Here is a 14,884-nt window from a genome sequence, read left to right on the forward strand (position 1 = left end):
ATAGCGCGGTGACGGTGAACAAATTAAATGCATTTTCTTTCCCTTTCTCCCCCCCTTCCTCTCCTTTCCCAGCTGTTTGCACTGCTCCTGCTCCCCTCGCACCACCTCCCCTGCCCTCCTTCCATTTCTCTATAAACCTGGAAAGAAAAAAAAAAAAAATGTGCTGACTACAGGAGGCCGCTGAGAAAGGCCCACCGAGGGTGCTCATTCCAAATATCAATATTTGATCTAGGAAATCATTTAGCATGTGGCTTTGGCCCCTACAAGTTGATTCTGGAGCTCATTTCGGTGTAATTTATCCAGTATATTGAAGGAGAGCTTTAACAGTGGGACTCCCAGCATTTCTGCACTGCTCGTGTTTGCTCCCGTTCTTGTAACTAATGAAGATTAAACATTGTGATCAAATGTTTTATTAGAATCACCGCCGAGTGTTATTTTTAACATGCTTCCATGCTGCCATTTCCATCCCTCCACCCCTTTTGTTCATCCTGCTAGTTTTTATTTTTTTATTTTTTCCTGATAGAACATCTTATCTGTCACAGAGCGAGGAGCGAAAAGAGTTGTGGCAGCCTATTGATAGGGATATGGCCTAGTGCCATTGATTCCCCTTGTAATACAAGCCTCTCCCTTGTCGGCCTGTCAAAGCCCAGATCGGACATGATAACGCGCGCATCAGACAGCCGTCAATAGAAAGGCGAAGCTTCCGCCCGTGGAGATGACTATCTTATTTTGGTTTGAGGGCCGGTGGAGCAGAGGAATGGGAATTAGCGAGATAGCGAGAAAGAGGAGACGGGAGAGCGAGTCGGTCTGACCTCTGATTTCTGTCGCTTTCCGGGCCCATTTCTCAACCTGAAAAACGTTTTAACATGTGTGAAAAATATATATGTCCAAGGTGACCACGGAGCGCCTGCGGGGGGGGGAGAAGCTGCCTTTGAATTGTGCGTCTTTGATTCGCCCTTGACTCCAACGCTTCGTCACTTTGATGTGAACATGCAACCACATTGGATATCCATGGCAACTGACTGCCAGGATGAGGCGCTGGAGGAAAATTGATTTGTTTTGGGTTTATTCCCATCAGTGCTCACACACAAAATGAAGTAAAAAAAAAAAAAAACAGCTTTAGCCATTGGGCACTCTGGCATTGTAAATAAACCAAATTGGGTCTGATATCAGGGTTGCAATGTGGATCTACAGTGTTGTGTCTCTTCCCTTGTTCTGAAAAAAGGACCTCGTTCTCTCAGTGTTTCCTTCAGCCTCCGGCCACGAAAACACGTGAAGGTCATTTGTTATGATAGGGACGGTGGTGCGTTCGGATGCTGCCCCCCCGCCCTCTCCTCTCACTGATGATGTGACTCAGTGTACTGTACTTAAACATGAGTGCTTGGTTTCCGTAACGCGGCGCTGTTCACACTCATATTTCATGTCATGTTTGTAACCCGGGGGCCACGGCTGCGTTTTAGCCTTTGCGCTGCCTTTACTGACCCAGGGGAACACTATAGACAGTGGTCGAGTACATAATGTCTTTCTTTTCTCCCTGCTGAGCACAAGCCGCTGCTTTGATGTGCCCGATCGAATCACCGTCAGGCTCAGCAGAATATTTAACTGTGGCCGCAGATGCAGCAGCTGCTCCTGTTACCATCCATGAATTTAAAGAGTTTTGTTCCAAGTTGATTAGTATTACCTTTAGACGATGGCCGTCGGGTATATAGCAGGTCAGTAGATGATCAAATTGAAGTAGAATGGGAGAAGAAATTAGCTCACTGTATGTCATGTAACCAACGTTTTCGTTTCTTTTTTTTTTTTTTTGCTCTGATATGATTTTCACCTACCTGTGGCACACAGCCTGCAGATCGCCTTTGGAAGCAGCTATATCTCGTGTTTCAGAGAGCGGAGAACTCAATTTTTTGCCTCCATTGTGTTAAACAGAGGAACAATCCATCCTCTCTCTTTTTCACTGAATAATATCTTGTTTAAATATTAAAGCGAAGTCTGCTGGAGGCTTTTGTTGTTCAGTTTCTGAGCGCGAACATACGCTGCAAGTGGCAAGTAGTGGTGATTTTAGCAAGTCTAAAGTTCAGTCACGTTTATTATTAGGCACAGGTGTGAAGAGGACGGGTGTGAACGCACGCTCGCTCCTGCAGGCACTTTGTTAGAACGCTTCAGTAGCTAAGCACAAAAAAAAAAATAAATGAAAAATAATTAGAAATAATGAAAACACATTAGATTTCAAGTGAATGATGTCTTTTTTTTCCAGTTAAATGCTTCGTGTTTGGATCGAGTGGACTGTGCTTTGCCAGATTTAAAAAAAAAAAAAAAAAGTGTTGCTTTGGGGCTTTTTGTGGATTTTATTTGGCCGTGGAGGAGATCAATATCGGCTGCATTTATCAGCTTTATTAGCAGAGCTTTGCAGCCTGCAGTGCAGCTGCTGCTGCTGCAGTTGTGGCTAAAATGGAGCAATGTAAGACGTTTAAAGTTATTTTTGTGTCACGAATATCTTATGAAGACACATTTCCTGCTCACATGCCCATATGTAAACTGATTCACCTGAAATATACAGCCTGAGCGAGTCACATTATGCATGTACCATCCAAAGGTAAACTGCTTTTATGGCATGAAATACACTCTACCGCAAAGAATCGGTGACACATAGAGTGATTTGTCGAACACAGGCAAACAGCAATTACGGCACATTAACGGCGCAGCAGCAGCTTCAGTCCTCCGTCAGCGACTACACAGACCTGCGTTTTAGTTCAGGTCGCATTTACGCACATATAGCAAGAGTAATATATAAGATGTGATGCAGTGTGTGTCGACAGCTCGAAGAAAAGCTTTTCCGTCTCAGCTGAAAACTTGCTGAGATGACAGACAACGGACTCTACAATTGGGAGCGTATTTCGAAGCAGATGTCTTCACAAACTCGATATTCGTGTGTGTGGAAAAACAAACCCGAGCATCCACAAGCTGTATTTCACGTCGCGCACTAGCTGGCTGAGCTTTTCATTCTACGCTACTCCGTCACTCTGCGAATTAAAACATATAATCTCGACTGGACAGGTTGACAGTTGTTTTTCTTGTGGTTAAGAAAAAAAAAGTTTTCTATCATAAAAGAAGGTGTTGTTTTCCCCAAGCTGTAAGTTTATTGTTAATCAATCTCGCAGCCTCTTTGTTCTCTCGGAGGTCAGGCCTGACTGGTGATGTAGCATGCACTCCGTTCAGTTGCTGAGGTAATTGCAGCTTCGCCTGTTAATGGCCTCCGCATTGCTGCTGGCTGATTCACAGTAGTCGGTCCCAGAATCCCTGATTAAAGCTGTGGGTCGGGACGGAGACGGCCCAGCGTCTTCGCACGCTCGCCATTATGTTGGTTTCGGTGCTGAAAACTTAACGCTGCGTATTTTGAGACTTGTCTCCAGAGGAGGCTGCCAATCGGCATCGATCGCCGGTGTGATCCTTTTAGCTGATGTGTTGAAGTGGTCAGAGGTAAATGCTGTTTTAATGAAGTCTGCCTATTGATTCGGCTGTGGTGTTTGTTTGCGGAGCGAGGAATTTGAGCATCACTTGAAGGCAGCGTAATCAGGATAATCAGGCATGATGCACATAGCCTGCAAGGTTTTTTTTTTTGGTTTTTTTTTTGTGCCGAAATCAACGTGTATGACACGCTTTCTTCACACACAGGAAGTCGAAGGCACACATATTAAAGCTTCCCACACACGCACAAACAAATCGGCCCGTAAATCCCAACCACCCAGACTCTCTTAAAAAAAAAAAAAATGACGATGAGAAACATTTGTTGAGAATAATTACACCAAAAAAAGAAATCACTTTGCTGCCAAAATATGTCCCACTCTATGTTATGGAGATTTAGACAGAGAATTGGATTTCCCCAGCTGTGAAATCAGTTTTTGTAGTCCCGCTGGCCAACCGCATCGTTCTGCCATACCCGCACTGTAGGCTGCCGTCGCTGCACACACATGCAGCGTATGCCTTTTTCCGCTCGGCGAGCTCTCCTCTGCATTTACAGCATCTAGCCTCGCGCTATATGTTATTATCGACGTCTCCGGTCGACTGGGAGAAGACTGCGAGCCGTGCGTGTCACTTCGTTTGTTCTGCATTAGTCCAAATGCGGAAAAATGGCACCCCGAAGCCCCTTCATGAGAAGCACTTCAGCTTGACCCGATGACACGCGGAGATACATCATATGCTTATGAAAATGAATCTGCATCTAGTGGATCTACAAATGTCAAACATCACACTTCAAAAGCCCTCTTCAATTTCTCAGAGTGGAATCAAAGTCGCTCCGATGAAAGGCTCTCTTACTGGTGAGTCAAAGATGGTTCGCAATCAAATGGAAAGTGAACGCACAGACTGTGAGTACGTCCTTCTACCATTTAAATGCCACCTTAACAATAGACGAGGTGAGGCAGCCAGGCCTCCTTTTTCATGTTGAAAGGCTCAAAGATGAAGTACTTACTGCTTTTTTTTTTTTTTTTTACTGCAGAGGTTCTGCAGTGCTGTGTAGGTCTCTGGCCTCTGTGTGCCAACAAGTCAAGAAAGTGCACACCATAAACCTTTTTTGATAACTTTTTGGATTTGAGCTTTGCCTCGGGGCTAAAAGCCGTGCCAGAGTCAGAAAAAAATGTTATCAGGTGAGCGATTTTATCTCCGTGGTTTAATTACCGTGTGCATTAGAGACGGTCAGGGACACGCGTCAGTATTTAAGCCTCAATAATATCCATTTTTATGTATTTAATAGGAAGGAACACACCTGAAACATGACGGAGGTACGTGAGATCATCTATGAAAAGTTCTCTTAGCAACTTAAATTCCCATCGCCTATTTCGAGCTTACGATCCAACACGTGCACAGTTAAACTCTTCTCACATGATGTAAACCGCTGCGTTGATAACTGTGAACTTTGTGTATTTAAAGCGACTGATGCTCTGATTGGTGATTGTAGCGTTTTCCTCCGTGTTCCTCGGAGCCCTCGTGCCCGGCGTACAGCGAGGGGGGAATTATGCATAAAATGAATGAAGAACTAATTTCTACAGACCGATCTGACACGAGAAGAATCTTTTCCAACAACTTCGTTATGTCTCATTAGAGCGTTTCATGGTTTATTCAGCTGATTTTATTTTCTTTATGCATAAGGAATGAATGAAATTATACATTTATTACAGCGCGCTTAAAAAAAAGATGAGACGAGACGTCTTTTAATATCTCTCTCTGCACATTTACTGTAACCTTGTGTTGCTGCACATAAAGGGTAATGCCGCCATTTTTTGTATATCAAAGTATGTGGAGACGTCATGCGGAGTATTACTTGGTGGTTTTCGAGGCAGCTGCATGTAATCTGATAAATTCCTTCCAGTGATGTCCCCTCAGTGGCTTAAAGTTGCATTGTGGGTAATGTAGACACCCGGTTTTGAAAAGCTGTCGACCCGGAGCGTCGCGCTCCGATAACACTGTTGGACAAGTTTAAAACAAACAATCGATACGGCAGAACCAGAGATGTCACAGTTTTTGTTTGTTTTTTTTCCATCGTGTTCTTCTTTTCTTTCAAAACCAGCTGCTGTCATTACCCACAATGCAACTTTGCCACTGAGCGACATCATCAGCGGGGGAATTAAACATGTGAAACCGGTGAAGTCACAGTTTATGAGACCAGCTTACACAGTTATTAGAGAAGGTGTATGAAATGAGTGACTGTAGGTCTCATGTATACACTCAGCAGATTTACACCAAACTCTGATCTTTGTTTGGAAGTCTGGATTATTTTACTGGAACAGTTTTTAATTAACTCTCTGTAATCACCTCTCCCTGCTGCTGTTACAACAACACGTCATATTAACGTCCTTGTAATAAACGCTAGTTACCAAATAATACAGCTCTTCGCTTATATGTCTTTAATTGATGCTTATTAACATAAAGAAAGACTATATCAGTGTTAATAACAGCACTGTAAACACATTTATTGTTAGAATATACATTTATAAGCACCTACAAGTTACATAGATGATTAAGAACATTTACAAAAGCCTCACATGTTTCTTATAACTGGATAATGAAGACGTTGTTTTGCCTTTAGCTCCGGTAGCTGCAAATAGTATAATTAACTATCAATAAGCGTATAAAAATGTATGTACTAATCTTTATAAATCAATGACGCTTTAGCAACATGTTAATAAGTGTATTATAATGGATATAAGGGCTTTATTACCTGTTAAGTAACTTTATAAAGTTATTACAAAGACAGCAATATAAAACCTTGCTGAAGTCTGAAAAGGGGCAAAACTGCAAACTGTGGATGTCTCTGTTATTCCCAAATATTAGAAATAGAAATATTAGCTGTGACAGTAATAACAGGGAATCTGTTTGGCTAAGTTGTTGTATTTCGAGCACACAGACGAGCGCTGAGACTCGGCTGAGCTGCTGCATCCAAAGGCAGTGATAATATTTGCAGTATGCTGAGACGCTGTCGGCAGCAGCCGCAGAGAAATGCGCCGTGAATGGACAAGAGAAAAAGTCAGTGTTTTTCACTTGATGCCGGGTTCTGCTGCGATGGTCTCGGTGCTGAAATTGCTGGAACAGACTTTGAAGTGGCTGAGGGTTTTTCATCTCTCTCTCTGTGTCCCTGCCTCCCACATCTGTCGCTATCATAATAACGAGCAATAACCCTCTTTCGGCAATAAGCAAGACTTTTACGCCCGTAATGTGGCTTCAATAAATAGGCATGTTTACCAAGGGGCCATATTTTACAGCAATTTAGTTTAGGGCCTCCCCTCTTTGCGTCGTTTTTTTTTATTTATTTATATTTCTCTGCCGCCTCACGCTGGAGTACAGTACATAATGTGCTGCATTATGAACACCGGCACAAACAGGCATTAACACAAATGTACTGATACGCTTTGCAGCATCCTTGTTCTCCCTGTTAGGTTTGGTGGACATACGTGTTGAACATCAGCCGGCGTACGTATGCATCCGGCAGAAGTGGCCGGCTTTTTTTTCTCTCTCTGCGCCCTGTTGAAAGCGGAAGCACAAGCACGGGGGCGCGTTTCATTAGTCTGTCAAACTCAATGATATTTAGAGCCCCACACCCTCGGCCAGGACTGGAAAACTCAATCAGCACTCTGATTTCATAACCCTGCTTGGTGACAGGGCTTATTTTATCGCCCCGCTGATTCATTCTAATAAACGCCGGCTGCCCAGCGCACCGCCGCTGAAATACAACCTCCTCCTCCCCCCCAACTCTGTCCTCCATGGGTTGACCCGAAAGAGAGGGAAGGAGGGGCGGGGAGGGGGGGATAAATCAGAATTGTGGGAACTGGAGGGTGCAGATAATCCATCGCTGGTCCGGGTGTAGCCAGCAAGCCTGCCGCCGCCGTCCCTCCCTCCCTCCCTCCTTTAGCACAAATCAGGAGCCGGGACAGTGTTGATCTGTGAGGGCTTGGTGGGGCCATTGATTGTGGACGACAGAGGAGGAGAAGGGCGATAAATAATCGGAGGCAGAGTGCGGAGGGTGAAGGAAAACAATTATCTGCGGAGGTGGAAAGCACATAAAGTGAAGAATGATAAACACTGTGAAATATGATTGACTCCAAGTGATATATGGAAGCCGAAGGACAGGCGGAGAGGTCTGCGTGTGCCGAGATATCCTTGAATGGAATGGCTGTGGGCAGTATAGTTGAGGACTCACTATGACGTCCCCTGTACCCAAACACACACCTCTGTACATGTGTGTGAATGTGTCTCTGTCTCTCTCTCTGTCTCTCTCTCTCTCTCTCTCTGTCTCTCTCTCTGTCTCTCTCTCTGTCTCTCTCTCTGTCTCTCTCTCTCTCTCTCTCTCTGCAGACGACGGATGACATTGTATCGTCGGCGGAGTGCTCCAGCGACGATGAGGACCTGGAGGAGTGCGACTCCGGACATGCAGGTGGGATGGGTGTGTCGAGTTGTGCTTGCTCTCAACCTGGTCTATTTCTCCTTTTATCTTTCTTTGATTTGCCAACCGAGGAGCCTCTCCTCTTAGCATCATGTCCCATGGGAGCTTCAAGTGTAACTTCATAAAAAAGAAAAGAAAAAAAAAGTCCTCCGAAAAGTAGCCACTGTGAGAAATATACACTAGTGTAAGGGGGTTCTCAGTGTATATCCAAAGTTTAAAGAACTCTTTGGAGATGGATGAAAGCGGTAAGAATCTCTAACCTTAGCATGCTCTCTGCAGGAGGTTACAGTTTAAACTGTAAATGAGTTAAACGCTTCCATCTTATAGTCCGCTGCTGTAGCTAAAGCTCACACCTTTTCATCTCGAAAACAAGTTACACTTAGCTATGGGGCAACTGGTCGCAGACATGACGCAGCGTTGATACTAATTTTGTTCTCTCAGCATTCGGTCGAGAGCAAAACTTTACTCAACAAAGTACGAAATTAGTATCAAGCCCCATGTCGCCCGCACTGATGCTTCAAAATGTATCTGTCCTGTACATGGTTGATTTCCTCTTGCTGTGCGTGTGTGTGCGTCTCTCTTGACAGAGGATACATTTTGAGATTCTTTCGAGAACAAAGATGCTTTCAGCATAGATACTGTGATATGTAGCAGACTAACTGCAACAGAGCCTCTTCCTCCCTCTTCCTCCCTTCTTCTTCTTCTCTTGTTTGTACCTCTGTTTCCTTCGTCGGAGGCTTGCCTTACCTGAAACATTCTAATAGAGAACAGATATCCTCGAATTTCTGTGCGCATCGTCTCTCTTCCCTCCTCCCTTTACACACACACACACACACAAACACACACACACACAAACACAGGCATATCACTTTGTGATTGGATCAAAGTGATAAGACTCACTCACTCAGCGGAGTTTGAAAAAATAAAAACAGAGCTGGAAACAAAACCGCACATTTAAAAGCAGTGGTTATTTTGAGGCGACTTGGGTTTGGACGACTTTTGAACGAGCAGCTGTCAATCAGGCTTTTGTCACCGCGAGCAGCTGGCAGGTATCCCGACTGTTTGGAGTAAACCAGGAGAGCGCGAGCTCGGCTGAAACGGGCTCAGTATGTAAAATGCGTCCCCTCTCAGGCTCTCTGGAAATCATTAACAGCTGAGGCCATTTGATTGCTTCACTGTCCTTCAAAACCGCCATCACAGCGAGCTAATTGATGCTGCGTTAATCTGGCTAAATATGGCTCAGCTTAGCAGCGAGCATATGTCCACTTTTCACAGCTAATAATAAGCCAACGAAACAATGCATTGCCCTTTCGCTTTGTTATCTCTGCTCAGAGAACATGACTGATAATCAGGCATTTATTTAGTTCTCTCAGCAAACGAGGTCCTTTCCGTGTACTTTGGTAGATTCTCTGTAAGTAATTTTACCGTTTCCCTCCAATCTGTGAGGGGAACTCATTTAGTCTGAAGGCCTTATCACACCGTAGGAGCATTTTTGTTTCCTTGAAGTGATGACCACATTTAGGTCATTGTGCTTATGGCTTTTTGATGCGCAGAGAAAAAGCCATTTTGCCTCCTCGCCGTATTTAAGTCCGTTATCTATAAGCGCGAGTTTGCTTCCTTAACTGGGAAGATTATTGAAATAGAATGGACGCAATTTTTATTGGCGTGGACCGCTTCAACCTCCAAAACCCCAAGTAGTCTCAAAAAAAGTTTGAACAAAAGTGTATAGTAAGAAGTTACGTACTCAAGAGAACATGGTACCCTCCCCTCATATAGTGGCAACATATGTAGTCATACACACTCATACATACCGTACATTTCACCATGTTGACACAGAAATTCATATCTTCATTCCTTGCCCCCCCGCTTCCAGTCGTATGAACAGTTGCATGACATGGTGTTCTTTTTTCCGTTGCATTTTGTTTGGTTTGTTTTTTCTCCTGTGATGCACATATGAACATCTCTCTTCTGTATCGATTTGGGCCCAGCTGCTGGGTTGCTTAAGATTTTGATTTTTGGGCCGGTTGGGTGGCGGGGAGGGCGGGGTTGACTGGGGTGGTTTTTATTTTCTTGTGTTTTGTTTTTGTTTGATTTTTGTTTCTTTGGTGTCCTCCTCATCATCCGTCGTCCATCCTCCAAGCAAGGATAGAGCCACTCCTCCCGTTTTTTGCCTCATCTTGTGCCGCATGAACTTTTGGTGGTTGGAAAATTTTCAAAGTTTCTCCTCCTCATCAAGTTTGTGTTTTATTTTTTATTCTTTTTTTTTCTTTTTTTGTGCCATATGGCTTCTAAAGAAACATCCTCCCCATCATTTTCGATACAACGTAGGGAAATGAACGGCAACAAAATCTTTTCTTGCCATCATCCTTTTTTTGGCCTTGTGCAGGCAACCCCATTCTGTCTCAAGAAAGTTGTGTGTGAAAGAATGACTCCCCGTCTCCTCTCCCGAGCGTTACCCGCCCACCCACCCCCAACCCCAACCCCACCCCCACCCTCCCCCCCCTCCATCCCGACTCACCCACCTTCTTTCTTTACGCCTTTCTGCATATACATGTCTGTTTGAATGCAGATGGCATAAAAAGACTTTTATTGCCACAAAGTATATCTGTTTTTCTATTCTATCTGTTGCTCCAAGTAGAAGGCATTTGTGGCATGCACACTGTACTGGACTGTACCGCAGCTCTATAGACTAACTAATAATCCTCTCCCCACCCCCCAAAAACTCCCCCACCCCCTGCTTCTGCATGGATATGATTGGCATCCATTTTGTGTGCTGCTTCTTCTCCACCCATGAGTCTCAGGCTAACCCCCAGCTGGCTTCTACTACATGTCAGTGTGTGTGTGTGTGTGTGTGTGTGTGTGTGTGTGTGTTCGGGGCTACAGCGGTGGTCCTGCACCGCCGCTGTTCCCCGCAGCAGCTCCTCCCTCGGAGGCGTCTCGTGTTTTGTGCTTGTGCCTGTTGTCTTCTGTCAGCGCTCCGTCTATGTCTGCCAAAACAGCCTGTCTTGTCTGCTGTACGTGCTCGTCTCGTGGTTGTGTTGTCTGTGTGTTTAATACAACTGTTAAACCTTACCTTCTCCCTTTATCCCCATGTGAGTTCCACAAGAGGGCAAATCAGGAGTGTGCAGCGCAGTTCTTTATCCCCTGAATCCTCTGAATGAGAACCGGTTCAGTTTATATAACTAAAAAAAAAAAAAAAAGAAGGAGATTACTGTATACGTAGTTAAAACTGCTACCTGGAGATGAAAAATATGCCACGCTCAGTTCACAGAACAGCAAATAGCAAGTCAATTTCTGATTTAATTTCACAGTGATTAACAGATTAAAAGTGCTGCAGCTTGTCATTACCGTGTAATCAGAGCATTTTTGTGATTAATATGCAATTATATCTCGGTAATTGATGCAAATGATTTTCATAAATCTACAAATGCGAATCAGAGTGTTGGATTTGTACATATGGTGCCTGAAAGTTTTGAACAGATCCTGGAAGACGTGTTATTAGATATAGACTCATGGCCACCTGGGTCTCTTAACAGCAGGTCCACGATCTTCAGGTGTTTGTTGCATACATCGACATGTATCCAACGTTTTATTGGCAAAGATTAGTTTGCAAGAAAATATTAATTAAACTTGTAAGCTAACCGAACCGGAAGCTAAATCCCTGAGCAGCACCTATTGAACACGTCAGCTAACTAAGTATTGCTGAAACATATATGTTATATATATTATTATTACGGTGTACGGACATCCGTCTGACCAATTTGTAACTTATCGAGCGAGAGACTCAGAAACCACCCGAACATCCACCATGCTCCAACTGCTGCTGACTGCTCATACATGGCACAACCCTGCACGTTAATGTCGGACGAGTTTAATATGCAACAGATTTTTTTTTTAGCAATATATGTAGTAACCCACGGAGCTCAAGTGTCCTCAGCCTGGGAGACGGTGAAAACCCCTGCGTTAGTGCGAAAAGTCCAACTCTTTCTAGGACCGACACATACAAAAAGCAGCAGTGCAGAATGATAGATCCTCGTCACAGCAGACGTTGTGAACTGTCGCAGCAGAAAAAGCACAGGTGTTACTAATAACACTGATAATGGCTTTGCTGTATTTACTCTTGTGGTGACTGTATGCACAGAGCCGAGGCGCCCCTGGGGGCATAGAAATGGAATGGAGCCATCATTATTGTTATTAATCACATCTGTGTTTTTTCCCCCTGCTGCAGAATTCCAATATGTCTGCCGCAAGAAAAGCTGTATCGCAGCTGCTCCACTGCACCATATCAATAATATATAGAACCACAAGAAGGCCTCATTCCTAATTGACACACAAGGTTGTCGGTCAAAGCCGTTCACAGCGTTTTCTTCTAATCTGCTGCCTCAGTGTTTTAGGTTTGGTTACATTCTTGCTGCTCAAACGTATAAAAACTTTATAATATAAACAGATCACATAAAAAAAAGTGTGTAGTGGCAGAAGATGCTCGTAGAGAAGGAACTTGTACTCTGCACTTCCCCTCAGCTCTGTCTTTTGTTTTGGTTTCATTGCAACTTCACAGTTTTAGTTCTCTCGTTTTCGTCGTTTCCAGCAGGTAGCAAACAAAAAGCTGTTAAAACACACCACACACACTTCCTGCCGAGCGCTGCACGACAAGACATTAAATGGCAAAACACAAATATAATGAAAGAGTGATAGTCAATTATATAAAACAGACAGGAGGTCAAAGTCAACATAACGCAGTAACAAAACATGATGTTGCATTTAGTGGCTAAAGAGCCAGATATCAGATGGTGGAGACCAAAAACAGAGCAAAAAACGGACAGTGAATATTGGATTCACTCTCACCAGGTGGGCAGAAAACTTAAAGAAATGTTAATGTTGGTGTCTGGGTAAGCAGCAGTTTGCAAACACATTCACCAACTTAAGTAAGATTATATGTCAGTGTTGTGTCCCAAAAAAATGAGTTTAAGGTAAAGGGGAAGATTATTAAAGGAAGATGGAGATGGGACACAAATTTCTGTGGATGAGCACTTTTTTTTTGCTGCACGATAACAACGTTAAACTTCCTGCATCGCGCCCGAGCGTAAACATAAAGGTAGGTTGTTTCAGTCTGTTCAAACAAACGACTTGACACTAGTCATTTTTCTGGAGGTGACAGGCTCCCGCAAATCTGTGCAGGCAGGCCAACTGTTGCACTCTACGTGTCAATCAAATAGATCGTAAAAAAAGACTGTGTGTTTAATAAAAGGGTCGTAAATGATCACCCCGCCAGGCTTCGGTGAAGTGGAGCGCGGATCAAACAGATGTAACATATTTATAGATGCCTCCTCATCTCGTCGGCCTCGGTGGGCGAAGTGGAAAGTCTGTGGCGCGAATTAATGTTCGACTGGAAGCGCGGATGTAATGCCGCATGATTCCTTCATTGCTGTTTATGAAGAGCCCCGACACATGTAGGGTACAGAATGAAGTATGATAGGGATGGATCACTGGGTTTCCTTGTGGCGTCAGCTGTGGCTTCCGTCAAGCCCCACTGGGCCGGCTGTCACTTCAACACAGGCCTCAGATCAGTTTAAAGGTTATTCAGCTGACACATGTCTGCCGAGTGCAGAGGTGCAGCCTAATGGCTGTACAGCAAATCGACCGGCTGACAGGGGCGAGTCGCCACGCCTGCTGGAGATGCCAATTTAATACGCCAGACTGCGCCCAGCCTCATGATGACGGATTAAGAGCTATCTGCCATGCGCTGTGGCTTCAGGACAACCCCGCGAGGGAGCTCCTCCTCCAGCCAGAGGTGGCACACATGCATCCTCTCTGCTCGCCTGGACCATCGTTCAGCTTGTGGGATGGAAATGATTTGTCCGTCAGTGAGGAATGAGACCTCTCTTGGCAGGGGTGTGCACAGGCAAGATAAGATAATTTAATGTCAGAGTAAAATGCTCAGCTTTTTAAGGTGCATGTTTCCAGATAGCTCAGGCTTTGCACAGGGGGGGCAGTATAATCCCTGGCATGTCCCTTAAAGTGTGCCTACACAGAGAATCTGTGTTTTGCTAGCTCGCTGGTAATCAGCTCGCTACCTGTAGTGGGTAGAGGTGAATGAATCTGCTTCAGCAGGTCTCTGGGCACAATGCGTGCAGCCACAATGGGATTTCAGGGCCCCAAACCACTGACTCACCCACAATTTGCAGCGTCGAAATCCCATTGACTCAGTTCATCCATGGTTGGTGCTGGTGCACCCGGCTTTCCACTTTTATGGCCTAGCGTCCTCAAATCCCTGACACACCGTCGTTATTCATCTCCATTCGGAAGCCTCAGCAAATGCTGGATGGACACGGGGATCAGGCCAGGAGAGAGAAGAGAGAGGAAGGAGTGAGTGGAGGGAAGTGAAGAGAAAATGCTGCTCTGAGATTTCTGCATCTGTAGCCTCGGAGCTGCTGAGCTAGTCAGACAATCAGCCATTTAGAAGTGACTATTTTTACTTAATTCCTCTTCAAAAGCCAGGCATGCAGCAGATAGTCTTTTATTTTTTTTTTACTGGGAATGATGAAAGGCAGAATGACTAGACAAATGTAGTTTGTTTCATTCTCTCATCTTTGGCGATGTAAAGGCTAGCCAGCAGGAACGGACGCAAAGAAACACTTATTAATCTAAAGTCCTGACTTCCTCTAGGCTTTTAAAAAAAGAAAGACAACAGAGCGACTGGCTGCAGGTCTAGCCGAGTGGAGAATTATTTGCCAGGGAGGCAGAAGCTTAGAAAAAAAAAGAAAAAAAAAATCCCCCATCCATTTTGACGAGTACGGAAAACAAACGCAGTCTGGTTAAGCAAACCTATTAGAAAAGCGCAGTGTTTGTCTGCCTCGGAAACGCAGCAAGATGTGCGACGCTTGTGAAAGAGCTTACACAGGATTAAAGTGTTTACCAAAACATCAAGGTCCTCTGCACCGACTTCACCGG

General features: G+C 44.5%; 1 protein-coding gene across 10 annotated transcripts in view; it reads left to right on the top strand.

Moving 5' to 3' along the window:
• The window catches only part of nrxn3b (neurexin 3b), a 282,849-nt gene that overhangs the window by 260,682 nt on the left and 7,283 nt on the right, over positions 1-14,884 (top strand). For all 10 annotated transcript variants that reach the window (XM_037086532.1, XM_037086533.1, XM_037086530.1 and 7 more), the window contains one exon: positions 7,846-7,924. In XM_037086532.1, coding sequence (XP_036942427.1) covers positions 7,846-7,924 — 79 coding nt within the window. The remainder of the gene's footprint in view (positions 1-7,845; positions 7,925-14,884) is intronic.

The sequence above is a fragment of the Acanthopagrus latus genome, chromosome 22, assembly GCF_904848185.1.
Source record: "Acanthopagrus latus isolate v.2019 chromosome 22, fAcaLat1.1, whole genome shotgun sequence".
NCBI lineage: Eukaryota > Metazoa > Chordata > Actinopteri > Spariformes > Sparidae > Acanthopagrus > Acanthopagrus latus.